Source organism: Dipodomys spectabilis, unplaced genomic scaffold, assembly GCF_019054845.1.
Source record: "Dipodomys spectabilis isolate Male_0828 unplaced genomic scaffold, ASM1905484v1 ptg000076l, whole genome shotgun sequence".
NCBI classification, from domain to species: Eukaryota; Metazoa; Chordata; class Mammalia; order Rodentia; family Heteromyidae; genus Dipodomys; species Dipodomys spectabilis.
The window spans coordinates 10,007,059-10,031,407 of NW_024870753.1; the positions used below are offsets into that span (position 1 = coordinate 10,007,059).

The following is a 24,349-nucleotide window of genomic DNA, read 5'->3' on the forward strand; positions in this document are numbered from 1 at the left end:
CACAAATGTTGGCCTGAGGCAAAAGGTAGAAAAAATATACAAATCAAGTAAATGGACCCCAAAAGCAGGAAGGAGAAGCTATATTCATGTCTGATCAAATAGTCTGTAAACCAAAATCAGAAGAGGCAAAGGTTATTTCATATTAATAAACAGAGTAGTCCTTCAAGAGGAAATAACAGTTGTTAACATATATGCACCAAATGTCAGGGCACCCAACTTCATTAAACAAAAACACTGCTAGACCTAAGAACACAGAGGGATCCCTAACACAATGATAGTGTGGACTTGAATTCTCCACTCACACCAATGCTAATGTCTTCCCAATAAATTTCCTTCTGGACTAATAGGACCAAAACTAACTAGTTCATCCATGAAGTAATAAAACATTATTTTCACCTTCCTGTACTCACTAACCTTCTTCACCATTTTGCCATAAAACCTTCCAGAAAAAGAGCCCAACATAGAACATGGACAGGTGGAAAATGACAGAGAGGATATAGACCCAGAATAAGGCTAACCAGGGCTGCCTTTATAGCATTGTTGTTAGCGTACAAGTAATGCTAGGTAGCAACAAGAGCACTGAGCTGTGCCAGAAGTTATGCTTGAATCCTGGTTATACTTAACCCTCTAAGGAGAATTTGGGTTTTCCTAATGATCATTGTCATTATTGTTTTGTTGAAAAGGGTCTTCCTATGTACCCCAAGTTGACCCCAAACCTGCTATTTTAAGCCAGGCTGGCCTTGAACTTGCAAACCTCCTTCTCAGTGCCAAGTTTATAGGTATATAATACTATGCCTGGCTTGCTTCTTTTCCTTCCTCTTTTCCTTCCTTCCTCTTTTCCTTCCTTCCTTCCTTCCTTCCTTCGTTCCTTCCTTCCATCTCTTCCCTTGGGATTGAGTCCAGTTCCTTAAGTCTGCTAGGGAAATGCTCTACCACTGAGCTACATCCTCATTCCCAATCCTTTGTTTTAATTCTCTTCCTTTATAAAGCAGGATTTGTGACCCTTCCAGTCCTAAAATTCAATGCCCAGCTGGTCATAAAATATTAGTTGATAATATTATATGATTCTGAAGTCCTATAAATGTTAAAACATTTGGGTTTTGCCCTTGATTAGACTTACCAACTCTCTAAAATTGATCAAAAAGGATATGAAAGCACAAAGTTATTGTGTTCTACCAGGAAAACAACCACAGGTTATAGAGCTCAAAGAGGATATAAAACATTAAAATAGTAGGGCTGGAGTATAGCTTAATGATAGAGCATATGGCCATGGTTTGATCCTGGCACCAAAAGAAAAAAAAAACTTCTCTTCACCTAGTTACAGATAATAAGCAAGTCTAAACTCCACTTGACCATAAAGTAGTCTGGATAAGCTGGATATTCCTGACATTATCTTAAAGATTCTCTACCAGGCTGGCCAAACCTTCTTAGACCTGTGATGTAGTCTATGGCCTGGACCAAGCCCCACATCCTGGTGTGACCCATCTCTCCCCACTCCACTCCTCCTTCCCCTGTATCCTTCCTACATAGCTCCCCCAATTCTCTTCCAAGCCTAATCTCATCTTGGAATCTGCCTTTAGGGGACCTGATCTAACCCCAGGAGTGTCTAATTATCTATCACTGCATAAAAATTTCCCCCCTATATTAGCTCATTTCATTCTAGCATGAATTCTGTGAGTCAGGAGTTCAAGCAAGGACTTGCATGTTTGTTCACTACCTTTAGTTTGAATGACTACAAATCTGGGCTTGGTTCGGACAGTCAACCACATCGCCAACATGTAGCACCTGCAGCATGCGGGTCCTAGTTGGTGTGCCTTTATGGTCATAGCCTTAGACGTCATATAGCATCACTTCTGCCATATGCTACCAGTAATTTTTTTTTAAGTAATCTCAGCCATTTTCAGAGTTAAAATGAAGTAATTTGCATCCCTACTTTAATTTGCAGTTATGTTTCTAAGTGGCCACATGGGGTCACCCTTCCTCTTTGTGAAAATGTCTATCATTAAACCACAAGGCATTTATTAATTCTATATATATTTTTTTTTTTTTTTTTGTCAGTCGTGGGGCTTGAACTCTGAGCCTAGGCACTGTCCCTCAGCTCTTCAGCTCAAGGCTAGCGCTCTACCACTTGAGCCACAGCGCCACTTCCGGATTTTTTCTTTCTGCTTATGTGGTGCTAAGGAATCGAACCCAGGACCTCATGCATGCAAGGCAAGCACTCTACCACTGAGCCACCTTCCTAGCCCTGGCATTTATTAATTCTAACCAAAAATATACTTGCTACTATAAAGGTGCTGAAGATGAGCAAGGGTTAATTTTGCTTTTTTTTTTTTTTTTTTTGCTTATGTGGTGCTGAGGAATCGAACCCAGGGCCTCAGGCATGCAAGGCAAGCACTCTACCACTGAGCCACCTTCCCAGCCCGGGTTAATTTTGCTTTGTACTCTCCTTTATCAATAGCATCCAGTTATCAATGCCCCAGCAGTCAGAAAGGAAACTCAGGTTACATGAATCTATAGGCCATACCCTAGTGAACAACAATTTTGGGAGGGTAAATTTTACATTTAAGATATTTGTATATATTTTCCCAGTATTCAAAATCGCATTCATATTTTTTCTAATATAGAATTATGTCCATGCATTCTAAAGAATTATGGGGGACAGGGCTGGGAAGGTGACTCAGTATAGAGCACTTGCCTTGCATGCCTGAGGTCCTGGGTTTGATTCCTCAGCACCACATAAGCAAAAAGAAAAAAGCTGGAAGTGGCGCTGTGGCTCAAGTGGTAGAGCGCTAGCCTTGAGCTGAAGAGGTGAAGGACAGTGCCTAGGCCCAGAGTTCAAGCCCCACGGCTGAAAAAAATAAAAAAAGAATTATGGGGGACAATTGGTTTCCAGGTTCCTCTGTTCATTCTCGAGTGGCCTTTATTTTCTCTTTAGCAAATAAACTCTTAAAACTGTAAAAGAAAAAAAATGGGGAAGGGGAAGGGAAATAACAGAACACTGAACCAAGGACACAGACATCCATTGCAACAATGATGCCCACAAGACAGTATATTGGAAATGAATTTTACAACTTTGGGCAGGGAGTGAGGGAGAAAGGAAGGAGGTGGAGGAGGGAAAGGATAGTAGGAGAACAAGGGAAGGGGTAACAACTCTGGACAAGAAATGTACTCATTGCCTTACTCATGTAACTGTAACCCCTCTGAACAGCAACTTTACAATAAAAAGGAAGGAAGGAAGGGAAACGAATTAAGTAATGATATACTTTTTTATTGTTATATATTATAACATTGAATTACTAAAACCTAATGCTTATTAGAATCTGTGCATCTATGTTCACACTGAGACAAGACTAAAATCTACTTTCATTATACTAATCTTACCAGGTTTAGTACTAGGGTTATTATATTGGCTTCATCAAAGGAGATGACCATCTAGCTTATCTTCCTGTAAGGAAGTAAATAGTATAACTAAGTTCACAAATCAGAAAAATAAAGACTTTTCTAAAAAAGGAAATGATCCCCAAATTATTTTTATTCTCTTAAAAGTTAATTTAAAAATAAAGGAACTAGGAGCTGGGCACTGGTGGTCACCCCTGTAATCCTAACTACTCAGAAGGCTGAGATCTGAGGATCACAGTTCGAAGCCAGTCCAAGCAGAAAAGTCTCCCATTTAACCACTCAAAAACCACAAGTGGCGCTGTGGCTCAAAGTGGTAGAGTGCTAGCCTTGAGCAAAAGAGCTCAGGGACAACACCTAGGCCCTGAGTTCAAGCCCCATGTCTGACCAAAAAAAAAACTAGCAGTATGGCTCAGATATAAAACACTTGACTGGCCTTTGTGATTGGATTCCATTCCCAGGACCAAATATAAATAAATAAAACTGTAAATTAGCATTGTTGCCCAATCTAAGGCATAAAAACAAATTGAAATCAAAATTCAAAAATTAGATCAATAGAATAGAGAAACAACAGACTGACCACATTAGAGAACTCCAATTTACACTTGTGTTGCTGGCACGATTACTAATAGTAGCCCCTTTCACTCCTAAACTGTCAATGTTTCACAATAAATGATCTACTCAAGCGAACCCACAAACCTAGCATGGGTCTGATGCCACATGTTAGCTGTACTACTGTGACAAATTCACTTGTCTCTTTCCATCAGCAAAACAAAAACTATTATTTACCTCTTTAGGCAGTCTAAAAAACAACTGGAATCTGTTTCATGCTCTTAAAAACAAAATCCCATAATAGTTAAGCCTGGCATGATGGCTCCCACTTGTCATCCTTAGAACTCAGAAAGCTGACGTAGGAGTATTACAAATTTGAGGCTACTATGGACTATACAGCAAGATTCCATCTTGAGTATCAATCAATAAAATTAGTTGATGTGGCTCTTGCCATCCCCCACCAATCCACAAATTAGAGCAAAAATCCTGGCACCTATATTCACCTTCAACAGAATTCCAAAACCATCTTCTCAGAGTTGAGGATGTACGAACAAAGCCGAGCCACCTGTGCCCAGCCCCTCCCTCTTGAACACCCCACCCCCCCAGCCCTATCTATCTACTGGGTAACCGGATGTCCCACGTCTGATTCATGGACACTAACCAGAGGCTCCTTACAATGCTCAGTCATGAAAATCAGGAACACCCATGTCCAAAGAAGTCACTGTTAGCTACTTCTCAGCCCGCTGCCCATCCCATAAATTCCCCTCATCCAGCCCTGCAGAGGCTTAGGTTCTTCCTTGTACTTGCCAATCCCCTTTCCATGAAATACTGACATTCTTAATGGGTTATCTCTCCCTTTTTTTGAAGCACTAGAAAAAGGAAATGCAAAAGCATCTTCCCCCTTTGAAGACGAAAACCCACTCTTCCCCAGAGCAAAGAGAAATTTATTTATTTTTCTTGGTCGGCCATGGGGCCTGAACTCTGGGCCTGGATGTTGTCCCTGAGCTCTTCAGCTCAAGACTAGCACTCTTGTGGCCACAGCGCCACTTTGGCTTTTTCTCCTTATGTGGTGCTGAGGAATGGAACCCAGGGCCTCATGCATACAAGGCAAGCACTCTACCACTGAGCCACCTTCCCAGCCCAGGAATGTGTTTTTAAGTCATGGATTCCATGAACCATGAAAACCCGCAGTGAAATAAAAGGAAAAAACACCTACCAGACTAGGGATTACATTGGAGGAACTGGGGGAAAGAAGCCTCCAGGCCTAGAGGCAGACAGGAGCGCAGTCCCTGAAAACAGCGAGACTCCACACCAGAAGGAAGAAATGTACTCATTATCTTGTCCATGTAATTGTAACCCCTCTGTACAGTATTTTCACAATAAAAAAAAATTTTTTAAAAAAGAAATATGCTACATTTCCAGGTGTCCTAAATACCCTGGGAAATTGGTAGGAGCTTTCAGGCCTGCCAGGAGACAGGATCGTTTACAGGCAATCAGCAGATCAGCCGCACCTGGGTGGAGCGGCGAGTAAGTGTTTACTTGGTAAGGCCTCTGGGATGAGAGCAGGTAACAGATGGGGCTGCTGATGCTGCCAGGCGATTTTCACTCACAATCCTCCCAGCCACCTCAGCTGACAACCTGGCGTCAAAATTAGGTCGATTCATGACACATAAAGGAACATGATGTTTCTCGTGTACTTGTATTTCTGGGCTTAGATTCAAATTTGTTGCAACATAGGGCTTCCTGACTTGGGGTTCAGATCCAGTGGCTATGCAGTTGTAGAGGAAGGATTTCTTTGTTTCTCTCTCACATTTCCAATATGGAAATAAAGTCAGGCCTCTGCCTCCATCCTCTTAGTCTCCTCTTTCAGTCCAAGTAACCCTAAAGTACACATCTGGGGAGTGTAGACCCAGGCCACACCCACTGAGGCTCAGCTCCCATTCAATCATACCTAGGGACAGGTGGTCTCTGAAGGTCTTGATTTGATTTTTCTGTCTGCATTTTGTGTGAAGGCTGCTATCTGAGATTCAGTAATGACAGATAGACAGGATAGAAGCCCAAATCTGAAAACTGTGACTATTTCTAGCTGCAGAGATAAGAGAGCCCTAATCCCTCCTTCCCACACCACCATGTCCAATGACTCAGTCTACTTCCAAAATACGTTCATTCATCTCACTTTCACTACTTCTACATTAGTTCAAACCATCATGAAGCAGCAGCCTTTAACCCCTCTTCCTGTTTCTACTCTTAGTCCAATCACTGCTGGTGTTCGCCTTTTGAAAAACATAAATCATTACATCACTTGTCAACTCTTGAAAGGTTTTTCATCTTCTTTATTCTTTTTTTTTAGTGGTATTAGGGTTTGAACTCAGGGCATATGATTGACAGGCAGACACTCTACCACTGAGCCATGTGTTCAGCCTTCATCTTTTTTATTTTTGTCCTGCTAGAGATGGAAGTTGGGACTTGCACATGCTAAGCAGGTGTTCTATCTACTACTATTCCTATTCTTTTTTTTCCAAAAGAACCTAAGCTTCTCACCAAAAAGTTCCCACTTCCCCTTTCCCTTACTGCCCCACTCACGCAGGCTTCCTCTAGGCTTCCCCAACACACTCTGCTGGTGAAGCATACTTCCCCTGGTTTTCACTTCCCCTGGGTTTCACGTAGCTTCTTATAGAAAGCTAACCTGCTCTGGAAGGCTTTTCCCCAACCATCTATCCTAAAGTGCCACCAACTGCTTTTAACACATTGCTGTGTTTTCTTGGCACAACATAACTTTCTAGGTGGTCTTCAGCTGAAACTGCCATTTATACGGTAGGCCTATCCCCTTGTCCTCCGTATAAGACATGGGTAATACTTTATTTTCTTCTCTAAAACCTTCTCTACATGAGATTTTTGTATATTTTGTCAGTTTTTATATCATGAGTGAAAGCTTTGCTACATATCTTTTGAAATAATATGGGATCAAACCTAGGGCTTTGGGCAAGTACATAAGGCAAATACTCTACCTCTGAGTTACAGTCCCAGCCAAAGCCTTTGCTGTGACAAGTATTTGTGTTCAGAGCAGCAAGGAGCAATGCCGAGGGCTTACAATGAACTCCATGCATGAAACAGAAGAAATAACAAGAGTAAAGGATGGGCTAGGTGGCAGAGACTTTACACAGCAAAGATTCACCAGCAATCCTACAGAGAAAAAACAAGAGCAATGTAGATGTTCAGAAGCAACCTGAGAACTAACAAAGGAAAGACCTTTGGGGCAGCTCTGTGAGCTCAGCCTTTTTATAGACCTTGTAGCCAATATAATCCTGTCTAGAACTAACACAGAGAGAGCTCCTCCTCACCATCTGGAATCCATCAAACTCTGGATGCAAGCACAGCTCCCCTACGACACATCCTCAGTGCTGGGGATCAAGTCTCACCTGCTAGGCCTAGCCCCATATCCAGCTAGACACGGGCTCAATCCTGTAATCCTAGCACCTGGGAGGCTAAGATTCGGAGGTCAAGATTTGAGAGCATAGCTCACAAGATTCCATCTCAACCAATGACTGGGTTTATGACACACACTGTCATCTGAGCTACAGGGGAAACACAATGGCCCATGCCTATTACACAGAGAAGCAGGGGGAGCGCATCCCAGGCCAGCCTACGCATGAAAAAGCCCTATCTCCTCCAAAAATAACAAGGCCAAGTTAGGGACTGGAAGGATGGCTTATGGATAGAGTGTCTGACCTAAAGAGTGCCAAGCCATGAGTTCAATTCCCAGGGCTGAAAAAAATGACCCTCTCTCCATCTAGAACTCTTTCTTCTCTGACCTACTACTTTCAAGAAGAAAATCCATATGTGCATGGGGTTCGTTGTTCTTTGCTTATTTTATATTTTTGCTCATTACTTTTATTTTTACTCATTTGCATCTAGAATACCAAATACCATTGAATGCAAAATAGGTACCCAGTCAATTCTTTTCATTAATTACCTTCACACAGGCCAGAGTTGGCACTTAAAGTGAGAAGGGGAAGGCAGAGGAGGAGGAGGAGGAAGGGGAGCAGCAGCATGCAGGAAGGAAAGCTCCCAGTCGGCTCTCACTGGAGAGGCTTAATCACAGGGTACAGTGAGCTGTCAATCTGCTAAAACGGGGATTGACAGGAACTTGGCGACACTGGAGTTGGCCCAAGACCAATGGACACTGTTCTGTCTTTCCACAGCTTCCATAATTTGTAACCTCTCAGTCTCAAAGCCAGACGGGCTCTGATTCTTTTTTCATGCAAATATTGATTCATCACAAAGTCTGATTTACTAATAGCTAGATGATAATTACCATGGACAGCAAGCCTTAGAAGCTTTCTTCTGTCATCTGTTTCTCAATGAATAAACATTTACTGTGGGTTTTAAGCAAGTTTCTCTGAGAAAACATGAAATCCCTATCTTTTGTACCATGGTAACAGAAACAGTTCTTGCTATTCCTATGTGGAAACCAACTCAATTTTTATCCTTTATCCTATATCAAATGTATTGTTATTTTAGGGAGCTGAGTAGTGTTAAAACATATTCATTCACATTGTATAAAGCCAAAACCACCATTCATGCCAGTAATACTTTTCATCTTGTAGAAGTAAAAGTGGCTTACATCTGTAACCCTCACTCAGGGATAAAGATTAGGAGGAGAGTGGGCAAAACATTAGCAAGACCACATATTTCAACAAACAAGCCAGATATGGTAGCATATATCTGTGATTCCAACTATGCAGAAGGCCAAGGCAGTCCAAGGATAGCCTAGGCAAAAAGCATAAGACCCTATCCAAAAATAACTACAACATAAAAGGGGGGGCTGGGAAGGTGGCTCAGTGGTAGAGCGCTTGCCTTGCGTGCATGAGGCCCTGGGTTCGATTCCTCAGCACCACATAAACAAAAAGAAAAAATCCGGAAGTGGCTCTGTGGCTCAAGTGGTAGAGTGCTAGCCTTGAGCTGAAAAGCTGAGGGACAGCGCCCAGGCCCAGAGTTCAGGCCCCATGACCGGACCCCCCCCCCAAAAAAAAACATAAAAGGGCTGGGGACATAGTTCAAGCAGTGGAGTACCTGGCTAGAAAGTACCAAGCCCTACATCTGATAGCGGTGAATCATAATTCAAAGTCAGCATGGGCAGCCGGGCACCAGTGGCTCACACTTGTAATCCTAGCCACTCAGGAGACTGAGATCTGAGGATCACGATTCAAAGCCAGCCCAGGCAAGAAAGTCCATAAGACTCTTATCTCCAATAAACCACAAGAAAAACTGGAAGTGGCGCTGTGACTCAAGTGGTACAGAGCTAGCCTTGAGCTGAAGAGCTGAGGGACAGTGCCCAGGCCCAGTGTTTAAGCCTCAAGACCCACCAAAAAAAAAAAAAAGACAGAGTAGGAGAGGGAGAAAACCTGGCACCAAGGAGAGAAAGGAGAGGGAGTGGGGAGGGAGAGAGAAAGGCTTTTTCAAAGAGCAAAGACCTGCATGGTGTTAAAGGCAGCAAGTACAAAGGCTCTGGGATGGAAATGACTTGGCGTATCTAGAGCATGGCAAGGAGATAGAGCTGAGGAAACAGCAAAGAGAGTGGAAGGTGAGGTGAAAGATCGGATGCAGTGGCTCTCACCTGTAATTCCAGCTACTCTGGAGGCAGAGCTTGGGAGCATCTCTGGGTTAAGGGTATGTAAGCTTGTGTGGCGTGTGTGCAGGCTCTGGCAGTCTTATGTGAGCTGCTATCAGGTAACTGTTAATACAAATCCTTCCTTTGTAACCTGCAAGCTTCATTTACTTACTCTGGTAGTGGGTTGACTCAAGTTGTTGGTGGCCACTGATCCACCTAAGCAAGGCTGAAGACACACTTGGCTACAGACAACACCACGCCAGGGATGCCTAAGTGTCAGGGGTCGCTTAGGCAGAGGTCAGTGGCCCTGGCCCCTATCCCTGACCCCTCTCTCAAACCAAGATAGCTAGTTTGCTCAAGAATGTTAGCGTAAGAGTTTATGCTCAGCTTGGCTCCCTAGCCCTTCTCCCAGACCAAGACAAGAAAGTAGCTAGCTCACTCAAGGATGTTAGCTTAAGAGCTTACTGGGCTCAGGGTTACTTTTCTACTAGAATGATGTCCACGTTGTGTCAGAGAGGAAATTTACTTACTCATCACTACATCATGATGGACAATAGAAACTGCTTGGGAGATGAACTAGGGGCCTTTATCCTCTGAGACGAGTGCCCCCTGGTATCCCCACTTTGATTCCCGAGATTGGCTTTGTGTTTTACTTTCTCCTGCTATGCCATTCCCCTTTCAGGTAGCTTGCAGCAGTGGACATGGCAGCAAGTGACTGTTTTGATTCTGACAATGTTCACATTTCTTTCACAAGAAGAACAAGAACAAAGGCCAGAGGCATGAAAGGTCCTGGCAAGTTTGGAAGTGTAGATGGCGGGATGAGGTTCCCAGGAGGTCATCCCACTCACACCGTGGTGTTAGTGTCTCCATGGAGGTCAGTCACAGGGTAAATGGTAGACATTTTGGGGTTCATATTGCCTTGGTTTATTCTTGCTGCAATAACAACTTCAGACCGTGTAATCTATAAATCACAGAAGATATATAATCTAGCAAGAACATAGACTGACCCTTCTTTCTGTGTGTGTGTTTGTGTTTTTGGTTTTGGGTTTGTTTTTTTTTTTGCAGTCGTGGGGCTTGAACTCTAGGCCTGGGCGCTGTCCCTGTGCTCTTCAGCTCAAGGGAAGCACTCTACCACTTGAGCCACAGCACCACTTCCAGTTTTCTAGTCATTTATTGGAGATGTGTCTCACAAGACTTTCCTGTCTAGGCTGGCTTTGAACTGTGATCTTCAGATCTCAGCCTCCTGAGTAGTTAGGATTCCAGGCATGAGCCACCAGTACCCGGCTCTGTGTTCTTAACATGGCTGAAGGGGCCAGCAAATTCCCTCAGGCCTGTTTACCAGGTCACCATGCCCACTGGGGAGAGCTCTGCCTCAGGATCTCTCAAAGGCCCCACCTCTTTAGGCTTCACAAAATTCAGATTGGGGAGTGGGAGTGCAGACAAACACACAGACTACAGGTGGCACTTTCCCATTTGCCATCTGGAAACACTTTCTACTCTACCCCAGATTCTCAAACCTCCAGATGTTTCCAAGAGAAAGAGCAACACAAATCTAAATGGTTATTGCTTCCTTTTTGCCTGGGATGGACACTGAAAAATATTTTGCAGTCTGACTAAATTCTCAGGTAGAGAAGCCTTTGTAAATGTGGAATAGATTACCCTGGTCAATCTTTATGACCTATCACATCTATTCTGATTAAGATTTCCCTAAGATCACAAAGTATTATTTTGCATAATAGAGTTTTGAGAGTGTAATTGCTACACCACCTTTATGTAATAAAATCTGGGACAGGTGCCAAAGTTGTGTGACGTGGGAATTTACCAGCTGTAAAATGCCCTACATCAGGAGGCTGGGATCTGAGGATTGCAGTTCAAAGCCAACCCAGGGAAGAAAATCCATGAGGTTCTTATTTCCAATTAACCAGCAAACACACAAATACACAGAAGTGGAGCTGTGGCTCACGTGGTAGAGCTAGGCTTGAGAGAAAAAGCTAAGGGACAGCTCCCAGACCCTGAGTTCAAGTCCCAGGACTGGCACAACATCATCCCCATCCTCCAGTCTTGCACCACCAACCAGGCCTCAGTCTGTGCCATCCTGAATCAGCCACGAGTCAACTTCAGGGTCCTGAGAGGGCTCTAAATGCAGACTTGGGGAGCAGCACTGGCTCCAAATGCTGAGGATTTACTCAAAAACAGTTTACAACCAACAGGTCCTTCCATACCAGGTTGCAGGCGTCCAGGGGAGAGGCTCAAGCGTGGGAGTGGGGCTCGGGTCTGAGGGGCTCCGGGTCTGACAGGGTCCCGGGTCTGACAGGGCTCCGGGTCGGAGGGGTTCCGGGTCTGACAGGGCTCCGGGTCTGACAGGGTCCCGGGTCTGACAGGGTCCCGGGTCTGACAGGGTCCCGGGTCTGACAGGGTCCCGGTCTGACAGGGCTCCGGGTCTGACAGGGCTCCGGGTCTGACAGGGTCCCGGGTCGGAGGGGCTCCGGGTCTGACAGGGCTCCGGGTCTGACAGGGTCCCGGGTCTGACAGGGCTCCGGGTCTGACAGGGCTCCGGGTCTGACAGGGCTCCGGGTCTGACAGGGCTCCGGGTCTGACAGGGTCCCGGGTCTGACAGGGCTCCGGGTCTGACAGGGTTCCGGGTCTGACAGGGCTCCGGGTCTGACAGGGTCCCGGGTCTGACAGGGTTCCGGGTCTGACAGGGTTCCGGGTCTGACAGGGTCCCGGTCTGACAGGGTCCCGGGTCTGACAGGGCTCCGGGTCTGACAGGGTCCCGGTCTGACAGGGTCCCGGGTCTGACAGGGTCCCGGGTTGGAGGGGCTCCCGGGCCCCCGCCAAGTCTCTGGGCCGGGCGTCCCCCAGTCCAAAGCCGCCCCAGCTGGGGCTCGGCGAGGGCGGATGCCTCACCTCTGAAGTTTCCGACCCTGTGCCCAGACTGGTGTCAGGCCGCCCAGGACGGCGCGGAGGGAACCCCACCCGTCAGGTACCGGCCTTCAGAGGCCTGCCTCGACTTTCCCTCAGCCTCGTGCCCCCGGCCCCCGCTCCAAAACCTCCTCCGCGGCCCCACAGCCCGGGAAGTGAACTCAGACTCCAGAGGGGGCGACACTCACTTTCTTCCGGGACAGTACACCGCCCTTCGGGGAAAAAAAAAGGAGACAGCTCGGGGCCGTGAGGAGCCCGCAGCCGAACGCCGCGACCGGGACTCCCGCCACGCCGCCCTTCGGCGCAGCTCTTTGAGCCGCATGTCGCCCCGCCCACCATCCCGCCCCAGATGACCACGCCCACTCCCTCGACCCTGCCCTGTAGTTATGTCCATCCAGCTCAGGCCCGCCCCCCGCATAGCCACACCCTCCAAAGCCCAGGCCGACTGTTCGCCCCCGCTCAGAGGCTCGACTCCGCCCCCTCGCCCCGCCCCTCCTCGCCCTGGCCCCGCCCCGCGCTCCCGCCACGCCCCCTCGACAGCGCTCGGCGCCCTATTTGGTCATTGGGGGCCCGGGCCCGGAGTCGCGCGGCGGAAGCGGACGCGGGCGGCTGGCGTGCGCAGAGCGGCCTTACCCGTCGCGGCCGAGGACTCCCGGGGCCGCGTCTTGTCCGGAACAATGGGGCTCGGCGCGCGCGGGGCTCGGGCCGCGCTGCTCCTGGGGGCGCTGCTGGCGCTGCTGGGGGCGGCCGTGGACGCCGTCGACCCCGCGGGTAAGGCGGCGGGCCGGGGAGGGGGCCCCCCGAGTTGCGCCGTCGTGTGGAAAGTTCGAGGCGGCTGTCCTGGGGCGCGGGCCGACGGGGCGTGGGGGGGGGCGGCCGGGCAGGACTCGGGGAGCCGGAGGCTGGGGGAGCCGGAGGCTGGGGGAGCCGGAGGCTGGGGGAGCCGGAGGCTGGGGTCCCCGCCTGCCCCGGGCGGAGCTGAGCGCGCGGGCGCGGCGGGCCGGGCGCGGGCCCGTCACCTGTTGCGTGCGAGGCGCGCGGGGCGGCCGGCGGGTGAGAGGGGAAAGGCGGCTCCGGTTCCGGCGGCCAGGGTCTGCCCGGCAGGGCGACCGCTCGGGGGCCCCGGGGCCTCGCCGGGCCCCCCGCGCGCCCGTTAGACCCGGGCTCCGGAGGGGGGCGCCCGGTGAGGCCCGCGGTCGCCGCCCTCGGGGCCCTCGCAGCCGCCACCCGGGGTCGGGAGCCCGGGGCCGGGTCGGAACCGCCGACGTGGACGTTTTCCTGCCGCGGAGGAGAGTGGGCTTCCTGGCTGGGCCCTTGCAGACTTTGAGAACTTTGTGGATGAGGTCAGGAACCTGTTTTCCTCCGACACCTCCTGTAGAAATGGAGCCCGTCAGTTGCCTTGAGTGAGGAAGGAGTTCACTGCCATCCACACGTGCTGCTGTGTTGGGCCGTTGATTAGATTTATCTACCGGGAGATAACAGGTTACTTCACTTAGCCAGATGGTTCTGGCCCAGCACCTGCCTTTGCTGGAATAATCTGGGTGCATACATTTTGCTGTATTGGTTTGAAAGGCCTTGCACCTGTAACTAACTGGACTTGAGATCATCTAAGAAAAGATTGATCAGTAAAATCATCTTGTCATACCTCGGCGTCAGTTTCATACCGATGTTTATGGGATATGATACCGACTAGAGGAGGCAAGTAGGAGTGCCCTCACTTTTCTTTCTTTTGACCTAGTAGCACAGATTTTTTTTTTTTGTCCTATTTTAACACACCATGTTCAGTTTAGGAATATGTCACTAAAGGTTAATGCTCTTTGGAAACTGGAAATGCCCCAATGTAACACAGCCCTGATTTCTGAGCTAGCATCAGCAGCTGAGCTGCATGCATTTGTGTTAGTTATGTCACCTTGAAACCAGACTGAAAGTGCCACAGCAGACTTCTCAAAAAAGCCAGCAACTGTTCTCCATCCTAGTGAGACTGTGTCATTGCAAGGTATGGTGAGTCGACATATCATTTTAAAAGTTTAAGTGAAGAGTTCGTGCTTAGCATCTAGGAGACTCTGAGGTTAATCCCCAACACTGATATACAACAGGAAAAAAAAAAAAGCATCCTAAAAACTGTGACTCTGATTTTTTAATTTTGACTTTGAATCCATGAATCCCTTGTTTGGCCATCAACATTTGTGATCAGGTGTGCACAGGTTTGTCAATGGTCACTCTAGTGCCATGAAGATGCCAATAACCAGTCAGTATGTGTGGGTAGTACCCTGTAGTGGACTCTAGCATTCAGGTGGGGTTTCATCAATGAAGTATAAAATTCTAAATGAAAAGTCTAGTGATCAAACCCTGGCCGGCAGAGTCAGGGCTGTCTTGTCTCAGCAGAGTCGGTGAGTGTGGCTGAGGCTAGGCAGTTTCTCACGGATAGCTTGTAGAGTGAACTGCTGCCCATGCTTTGCACTTCGTGGGAAATCTTGCAGAAATACGAAATGCACTTAAGTGACTGGCCTGCAGCAAATATATTTTCTTGCTGCTTCTGTTATTGCCCTTGAATCTGATACCATTTCTACAAAACGTAACATACATACGTATCTTTAGTGTGCATTTTTCCTTTGTCTTATAGGGAAAAATATTATCTAGTACCTTTTACAATGAATTAAAATCATTCACTAGGATACTACACTGTACAGTTGTCATCTCTGGGGAATTCTTTGTGCTGACATTTGAGCAGATGGCTATTTTGCTGACCGAATCTCCCTTTATTGTGGTGCGTTGATCTTGTTAATGACCAGATTCGTATGTGCAGCTGCACATTACTGCGTACTTATTGTCTGCATTTAGGCCTTAAGTCCTGTCACTGCGTGACAGCATGGGCTGCACAGCCCACCCAAGGCTTCAAGCATGTTGTTAGCTCTGAGTGTTTTATGCTCCTGTGTGGGTTTAAGATAGGAACACACTCTGGTAGTATTCCTGTGCAGATTTGTTGGACATGGAGCATCAAAAGATTTTGGACAATCCCAGCCTCAGGCTTATGAAATACCAGGAGTCATCTGGAGCATGTCTGTGGTAACTTTGTTGTAGCTGAAGTTTCTCACAGCTAGAAACATGTTAAAAGTTAGCTCACCCATCCCAACCAGGGACTTTTGACCTTGTGGTACTGCTACTCCTGGTGACTGACAGGACGATGGTGACCCAGTGTGGGGACTTTGGGGCCAAACTGCCCAAGTTCAAACAGGTCCTCTACTTGCTGACGAGGGTGACCCAAGCAAGCTACTCAACTTGTGTGCCATCATCTGCAAGCCTCCCAGAGTCACTGTGGCAATGGCTCCACTTGGGAGCTCATTTGAGACCAGCAGTGCTTAAACAAGAATGTGATTCCTGGCTGGCAGTGGTTAGTAGTATAGGGAGTAGAGAGGCCGAAATTAGAGGCATTGGTGACCACTCTTGGCCTTTAGCTGTAAGTATCACTTCTCAGGGCAGACAGCAGCTTGTATAGGTGGCCTGCAGGTCAGGCAGAGGAAGTTAAACCCACAAAAAATGATTCTCAGGCAAGGAGAAAGGTGGGTGGTGAACCTGCTGGGCAGACAAGGCAACAGAAAGGTGTGGGAAAAGGGACTGTCTGTCTCCAAAGGGCTTGTGGGAAAAGGGACTATCTGTCTCCAAAGGGTTTGGGTATGGGCATCCTTACTGTTACCTTGAACATCTGACATTATGGCAGAAATGATTATATTTTCACAACATTGTTTGGCACTTTAGTAGGATACAATGCAAATATAGGAGTTGGAGGCAAGGCTCAGGTGGTAGAGCACTAGCCAATGAGTGAAAGCATCAAATACCAAGTTAGAGTCCCAGTCTTGGAGGAAGGGAGGGAGGGAAGAAAAATACAAGTGTAGTTCTTATAATGAATAGCCAGCTAACACAAGATCTGGAAAAATTTTCCCAGCTGGTCTATAATTCAGGCCAATTCTGATACTATCCACCTGGAATTAGTGTCTTTCCCACAAATTAAGAATTCAGCCCATGGCACTGCGCTCAGTTCCAGCGCCAGTGGCAAGGCTTGCTCCTCCCAGGAGTTCCCACGCCCTCCTAAAGTTAGCCAGCTTCCCACAATGGCTCACAGAACTTAAGGCAAGCATTTAATTATGTTTACTGCTTTATGGTAAGCAGCTCATCAACTCTGTTGACAAGTTTTTTTTGTTTTGGTTTTTTTTTTTGGTCGTGAGGCCTGAACTCTGGGCCTGGGCACTGTCCTGTGGCTCTTCAGCTCAAGGCTAGCACTCTACCACTAGAGTCACAGCTCCACTTCCGGCTTTTTCTGCTTATGTGGTGCTGAAGAATTGAACCCAGGGCCTCATGCATGCAAGGCAAGCACTCTACCACTGAGCCACCTTCCCAGCCCCGACAAGTTTTATACAGCTTAATCTCCAGCCCTCCCTTCCTCTTTCCCAAAAGTCAGTGGATAACCCCCCTCCTCCAGTACTGTTTCTAAGCTTCTTTTGCTCAAGGGTAGCACTCTAGCACTTGAGCCACAGCACCATTTCCTGCCTTTTCTGTGTATGTGGTACTGGGGAATGGAACCCAGGGCTTCACGTATACTAGGCAAGCACTCTACACCAAGACACATTCCCAGCCCCAATGATCCTCTCGTAAAAACCCCAGATTTCACTTTTTTAAATGGATCTAGATTTTTGTAGTTGGTTTTTTGTTCTTATTTTTTATCTAAACCAGATATTGGCTTGAACCTGTAATCCTAGCTACTCAGGAGGCTAAGATTTTAGGATTGCGATTCAAAGCCATCCTGGGCAAGAAAGTCAGTGAAACTGTTATCTCCAATTAACCACCAAAAAACCAAAAGTAGAGCTATGACTAAAGTGGTAGATCACTCCCTTAAGCAAAAAGAGATCAGGGATAGCACCCAGATACCCAGTTCAAGCCCCAGGACCAGAAAAAGAAAAGGAGGGTTGGGGTGAGAGGGTATATATGATCTAGATTTTCACATGTATTTTGGACCTTTAAAGGTAATTGAAATTAAGCAATTTTTAGAATGAGTCTGCTGACAGTGCAATGAGTAAAGGTCTATTTGCTTTGTAAATAATGAGCACTTCTGGGATTTCGTTAAGGTTGTAAAACATTATATAAAAGAAATTTTCAGAGTTTTTGTGTTTCATTTTTTAAAGTTCCCAGCCAGGCACCAGTGACTTGTAATTCTAGTTATCAGGAGACTGAGATCTAGAGGATCATAGTTCAAAGCCAGCTCATGCAGAAAAATCTACCTAATCTTCATCTCCAAAATCCCATCTCCCAAAATCACCAGCAAAAAAACCAGGCTAGACGTGAGTGTGGCACAAGTGATAGAACAACCAGATTTTAAAGCCCAAATTTCAAACCCCAGAATGGGCACAAAAAAAAAAATTCAGAATCCCACATAAAAGTAGCTATTCCATAATTTATTCAAACTACTAACCAAGCTTAGTATCATAGTAGTATCAAACTACTAACCAAGCTTAGTAGCATATTCTCAAAATAACACTGGCAGTTTATGGTCCGTGTCTAAAATAGCTCTATTTTTGACAACTTATAAGAGGAAATTGAAAACCACTATTTAAAAATAACTTTCAGATTTCAGATTTGGGATGTGTACTCCAGCTTGGTTTAGGTGTGTTTGGTGCCTTATTTAAAGGGGGAAAATGGACCTTAGGAATTTGGGAACTTGTTTATAAGAATAAGAAAAGTTACTTCAAAGTAGCAGTATTTACACTAAAATAGTTGGCACTAATCCAGACCTAGTGCTTTATCTGGTTCTTCCTAGTTCCCTTGGCCTTGCTGGAAGAGGAAGATGGCTGGCTAGGGTTGAGGCCGTTCTTCCTGGCTGTTGTGTCCACAATAGCAGTCATCTTAGTGGCTCAATGCCCCACCCAGTCATGCCCCAATACCTTAGAGATAAAGAAGCGTCTTAGAGCAGGCAAGCAACTTGTCCACAGTAACCAGCAAGTACATGGGTGAACTGACAGAAACCTAGCGCCACGTACACAGTAGACCTAGAAAACATCTACAGTCTGGTGGAATTCAGTAGACCCTAAAGGAACAAGGCAGTAGTTTTGCCACAGAACAAATGGAGAAGTGTTACTGTGCCCCTGTCTGTTGTGGCTGTGCACTGGCTGCTGTTGTTACAGTGTTCTTTTTTCCTGTGGTGTCAGATAATAAAAGCAGGAATCAGATCAGCCTCACATTTCTGGAGTCTACAGAGGACCTCAGTGATAGTTAACAGATGTTGTCTGACAGGTGTTCTAAAAATTCATTTTGGTGAGCTGTTAAAGGTCAGCACAATCATTCGTGCTAGTCTTACAGTTACATTTTTGTATCCATTTTCTTTTTTTTTGGGGGGGGGGGTCCGGTCGTGGGGCCTGAACTCTGGGCCTGGGCGCTGTCCCTCAGCTCTTCAGCTCAAGGCTAGCGCTCTACCACTTGAGCCACAGCGCCACTTCCGGCTTTTTTCTTTTTGCTTATGTGGTGCTGAGGAATCGAACCCAGGGCCTTATGCATGCGAGGCAAGCGCTCTACGACTAAGTCACCTTCCTAGCCCCTTTGTACCCATTTTCTACAACCACCTGAACAATGCACTGCAAACTCGGTGGGTGGCCTAAAGAAGAGTTTCTCATCCCATAGCTCTGGAGGCCAGAATGGGAGACAAGGTGTCAGCATGGCTGCTTCCTCCTGAGTGGTGTGGCCCAGCCCATTGTGGCCTGCTTGCTGACTCGGGGGAATACTGACTTACACAAGTATCTCCACGGTCTTGGCCTTTGTCTTCACCTGCTATTTGGTCTTGTTTTGTGTTTTGTTTTGTTTTGGTTTTTTGGCCAGTTGTGGGACCTCTGGGCCTGGGCACTCTTCAGCTCAAGGGTAGTGCTCTACCATTTGAGCCACAGTGCCACTTCTGGCTTTTTCTCCTTATGTGGTGCTGAGGAATAGAACCCAGGGCCTTATGCATGTGAGGCAAGCACTCTACCACTGAGCCACCTTCCCAGCCCTGTGGTATTTGTTCTTTATGGATAAATATTCCCTTTTCATAAGGGTACCATCATGAAGTATAGCTTGCTGAAACCTCATGTCTGAAAAGACTCTGTCCCCAAGTAAGGCCATATGATGGAATACTGGAGGCTAGAACTTCAATATAAAAATTTGGCTGGGAGACACCTTAATAACAAATAAATAAAAAGATCTAGAAGCTGGGCACCAGTGGTTCATGCTTTTGGTCCTGGTTACTCAGGATGCTCAGATTGAGGATCACTAGCCTTGAGCAAAAAAGCTCAGGGACGGTGCCCAGGCCCTGAATTCAAGACCCATGATGAACCAAAAAAGAAAGAAAAATAAAAAAGATTTAGGGGGCTTCTACCTTCACTGTCTGCAGTTATTACTGTTCCATTTATTGAATAGTTTAGTGAGGTATAATTTCTGTGCAGAATAATGCCAAACGTAGCAGTGAGTGGAAACAAACTCCCCCTTGGTGACCCAGGCCTGCCTCAGGCATAGAAGGCTCAGGGGGGCAAGGTGATATTGGTGGCCTCTGCCCTCCAACACATTGGCGGTTGTCAAGTAAATATTTACCTAGATGAACAAATGAATATAAAAAGGTGTGGTGTTTTATTTAGTTGGAACTAGGGTATGAACTCAGGGCCTCAAGATTGCTTGGTCTGCATGTTGTCTGGTGCCATTTCACTTGAACCATACCTCCAGCCCATCTCTTCGCTTCTTAAAATTCTTAGGAATTGTAATTCCAAATTTCCCTGTCAGGTTCCTCCCAGAACTGAAGACAGTCAGGAGCTGTCTGTCTTTTACTTCCAGAGGGGTGAGTGTGCATGAGTTTGTGCTTTATAAGGAATAAATAACTTCTCTCAATTCAGGAGGAAATGAAGTATCATCATAGCCATTCCGTAGTTTGCCATTGTTGAAACTCTGAAATTCATTGACCATGATTTAAAATAAGTAAGACCTAGTTTTTCCCTAAGCGGTAATAACCAGCTTTAATTTTCCTGACATTTTTTCAGAGAATACTACCAAATCTTCCAACCATACAAGTGACCCTGTGAATTCAACAACTTCAGTTCCACTGGTCTCGAGCATTGTGACGCAAGTCACAGTGAAATCCACAGCAACTCCTAAAGTGGCAACCACAAAGCTCTCAACAAATGTGACTTCTACAACCTTGAAGTCTACGCCCAGAGCAACAAGTGTTGCACAGAATGTAACCAAGATATCCACAGCCACAACAACCACCACCCACAATAGTTTACCAGTATCGCTGGCAAGTATGTATTTACACTGTCCTGCTTTTCCTATGCTGCAAGTAAGCTGTTAAGGCACATTTAGGTCATCACTGTATTCTATGAAAATGAATATAGAAACTTGGGATGAAGGGAAATTTAGGCAGTGTTCTTAAACAGAAATTCAGTTTTCATTATAACATTAAAATACACTAATGCCTATTTTGCCTTGTTTTCTCTCTGTTAACAGCAACTGTTCGTTCTGAAGAAAACAAAGGACCAAAATTTGATACTGGCAGCTTTGTTGGTGGTATTGTGTTAACACTGGGAGTCTTATCTATTCTTTATATTGGATGTAAAATATATTACTCAAGAAGAGGAATTCGGTATAGAACCATGTAAGTTTTCAATAGCTGCTTGTACTGTGCTGGCAGAAGTACAGACTCAGGATCACCCTCCTCTTACAATAGTGAAAATCATTAAGTTCAGGCCAGTTCTCCTTTGGTGGCTTTTGGAAGATAGCTAGCTGGTAGTCAGTAGAGTTCAAAGTACAGGTCTGCTTGACAGTCTTAACCACTACAGTATACTACATACAATTAATTTTGATGATAAATCTTGCAGTTGTTCCAACATTACTGTGCATTATGTGTAGCTTTGATACAAACACAAAACCAAGTTATTTTAATGTCTTATATATTACAGTGACGAGCATGATGCCATCATTTAAGGAAATCTGTGGATGAAGGAAAGGAGAAAACTGCAGCTCTATCAACTGATCTTGGTTATTACTTTAAATTAAAAAGTGTAAGAGGCCATGCTTACATTGTGCAGTGTATTACATAAATGCATGAGGATTCCTCATCATTACTAAAGGTTTGGTTTTAAATTACTGTAACAAATAATGTATACAATGATTAGATTTATACAATGATTAGATTCACTTTTAACAAATATACTAAGACAAGCTCTCTGTCTTCTTTGTTTTTTGAGGTTTTTTTTGTGGCCCTGGTCACATGGGACCAATAATTAAAAGATGACCTCAGAGGGCAGGATGCCAACTGGTCTATAGTCAGGCACTTATCACAACCCTTGCCATTTTTTGTCTTTCTTGTTCACACCGAGATGGTTACGTTCTAATCCTTAAGGCCACACACCATGTAATGTAAGAAAGCGCCAGTACTGTGTTTTTATAGTACAGTAGCTCATCTAAAAACAGAACACATTCTTCAACTAAAGCCCCTAACAATATGCATTGCTTTACTCTATTAGAGACTCACAAATTACACTTGGACAATATGCATTTCTGTTAACATTTTTGCGCTTTCATTGTTAGGGGTTTTTTTTCCTCTGTATTTTAGGCAAACCTCAATGTTATTTAGGCAAAACACATGATAGTGTTTTAAAAGAGTCCGTTGTAAGATATATTATAGGAAAACTTTTGGCAAATTATTTGCTACTGTGAAAATATTGTCACTGGAAATGGCTTTTCATATTCATGTCTCAATTTTATATTTAGTGAATTTTTTAGGAAATGTAGAGCTACTCTCAATTTCTAGATAATTTTAATGGAATGTAAAAGCATTTTTTTAATAAAACTAGCTGATTTCCTAAACAATATTTAGAACTGTAGATTGTCAGAATTATAGGCGAATGCTGTGTTTACTAAAGCAGGACCAAGAAGATCTCACCAGTTTATACACCTGCATTTTAGTACATTGTAGTTTTACTTGGGTATGGGGAAATAACATTTTTTAAGTATATTTTGGAGTAAATTCTTATTTTAGATAGAAACTTTGCTTACCTGGGTACTCCCTAGACAACTCCTATCCTTCTTTGTTATTGGGGAAGTACTTTCAGATGCACTATGTTAAGAGAAAAAGCACAGTATTATAGAAACACCAGTGCTAGCCAGTGTATTGTTGGAGTGTTTTCACAGTTTTACAGTTTATATTCTAGCACTCAAACTCAGGGTCAAGCTTTAATAAAAGGGGAAACTTAGTCACTAAATACTAAGATAACGTTTCTGTCCTAGAGGGCCAAAATCTTACCAATTTCTGAAATTGGTAAGTAAGAAATTTCTGAAAGTAAAAATGAATAAAAATGCCCTGGTGAATAGACACCTACCTTTAGATTAAAAAAATAACACACAAAAAATAACGTATGCTATCAGCTTTTGGTTTGGAGAGAATGCCAGATAGCAAGATATTGATGTGAAAAGATCATTTCTACCTGCTGTGCATTATAACCAACTTACTGATGTGATGAGTGTAGATGATAAAAATTATTCACCATGGCTTGATCTACAGATCATGCAGGAAATGGCATAAACCTTGTATAGTTCGGGCTGATCTTAAAATGAGTCAGTTGTCTGTGACTAACTTGGTCTAACTAGTTTAGCTGGTTGTGCAGCCAGTGCTTTCATTGCCCTGCATAGTATCTGTGTAGCCTCTCACGTACTTCAGTACCAGCCTCAGGTTTCTCTTGAATACTTGTTGCTTTAGCACTTTGAAGATAGAAAACTACTTTTACAGTACTGAGTGCCAGTATTTGCCTTGAAAGTGTCCTCTTGCTTTTTGGGTTGAAAATAATATAGTTTAGACTTTTCTCTGTATATAAGTGATTGGTTATTTTCCGTGAATTATTTTACTCTGCAGAAACTGAAGAAAACAGTAATGCAAAACAGTTACTTTGGAACACATTGCCCTAAACATAAATTGTCTTCCTAATTATGTTTACTTGAAGATAAAAACAATCCACACCTAAAAAAAATCTGGGATAATATATGAAAGGAATAATTCAAATAGACAAATAAGAGTTGGTAGCTTATTACAATATGACTTAATTTTGTATTTTCAAAACAAAAAATTGAAGCAAAATCTTGTTACTGTTCTTTTCTATTAAGGTGACCAGCTTTTGGTATTTGTTACTGGGATCTATTTTTAGAATAAAACTTGCTCCTCGTTTAAAGGTCTTAATGTTGTGGTTTTTTAGAGACGAGGTTCATGCCTTCTCTGCATTCACAGTGGAGGTATATTTCCCCCATGAACACTGAAGCCAGGTCCTGTAGGTAAAAGAGGTCATCCTTCCATTGGCTCTCATGAGAAACCTTTCACCAGGTTTGGGAATTTTGCCAGATTTGAGCTCATCAGTAATCTCTTCAATAACACGGTGTCAGATCTTCACACTGGTCATTTATTTGAGCCACTGCTGTGTTTGTTTACAACTGCCCCCACCTTTCTTCCACTGCTTGGCAAAATGATGACGGCTGCAGGACCCTTGTCGCCACCTGCTGGCCTGTCTAGAACCTACAGTTTTGTTCCTTTAAGGTGGGCAAGTGCCCATGCTTACCCACTGAGCAGTAAGGTCAGCCAGCTCCAGCCTGGGAAAACTTTTGACCTTTCTTTCTTCGGCCTTGCTTCATTCTGTTAAATTCAAGGAAAATCAACAGAGTAGAAAAGCCCAACATAATGCAGTCAATTACTAGTACAGAGCTAGAACTGTAAAGAAATGTTCTAGGTGTGGGTGCCTGTGCAAGCTCAAGCATTACCCACACCCAGCCCAAACCTGCTGAATGAGAAAGTTCATAGGTGGAGTTGAGCAATCTTGG

General features: G+C 45.0%; 2 protein-coding genes across 2 annotated transcripts; one reads left to right on the top strand and one right to left on the bottom strand.

The window, feature by feature from the left end:
• Nucleotides 1-11,695: 11,695 nt before the first annotated feature.
• Nucleotides 11,696-12,803, bottom strand: LOC122110239 (sporozoite surface protein 2-like). Its single transcript, XM_042682736.1, has 2 exons — nt 12,670-12,803; nt 11,696-12,437 (listed from the first exon to the last, which is right to left on the bottom strand). The coding sequence occupies exons 1-2, from the start codon at nt 12,801-12,803 to the stop codon at nt 11,696-11,698; spliced, it is 876 nt and encodes a 291-aa protein (XP_042538670.1).
• A 64-nt stretch (nt 12,804-12,867) lies between these two features.
• Tmem123 (transmembrane protein 123) lies at nt 12,868-23,713 on the top strand. The gene is made up of 4 exons (XM_042682737.1): nt 12,868-13,252; nt 20,527-20,787; nt 20,993-21,140; nt 21,445-23,713. The coding sequence occupies exons 1-4, from the start codon at nt 12,868-12,870 to the stop codon at nt 21,467-21,469; spliced, it is 819 nt and encodes a 272-aa protein (XP_042538671.1). The 3' UTR covers nt 21,470-23,713.
• Nucleotides 23,714-24,349: the final 636 nt, after the last annotated feature.

Bases quoted from the DNA above. Each gene is read 5' to 3' on its own strand.
- LOC122110239 (XM_042682736.1), bottom strand. From the start codon at position 12,803: ATGCGGCTCAAAGAGCTGCGCCGAAGGGCGGCGTGGCGGGAGTCCCGG. The intron at 12,438-12,669 runs GTGAGTGTCGCC...GCCGAGCCCCAG, and splicing joins GTGTACTGTCCCGGAAGAAA to CTGGGGCGGCTTTGGACTGG.
- Tmem123 (XM_042682737.1), top strand. From the start codon at position 12,868: ATGTCCATCCAGCTCAGGCCCGCCCCCCGCATAGCCACACCCTCCAAA. The intron at 13,253-20,526 runs GTAAGGCGGCGG...ACATTTTTTCAG, and splicing joins GGACGCCGTCGACCCCGCGG to AGAATACTACCAAATCTTCC. The intron at 20,788-20,992 runs GTATGTATTTAC...CTCTGTTAACAG, and splicing joins TTTACCAGTATCGCTGGCAA to CAACTGTTCGTTCTGAAGAA.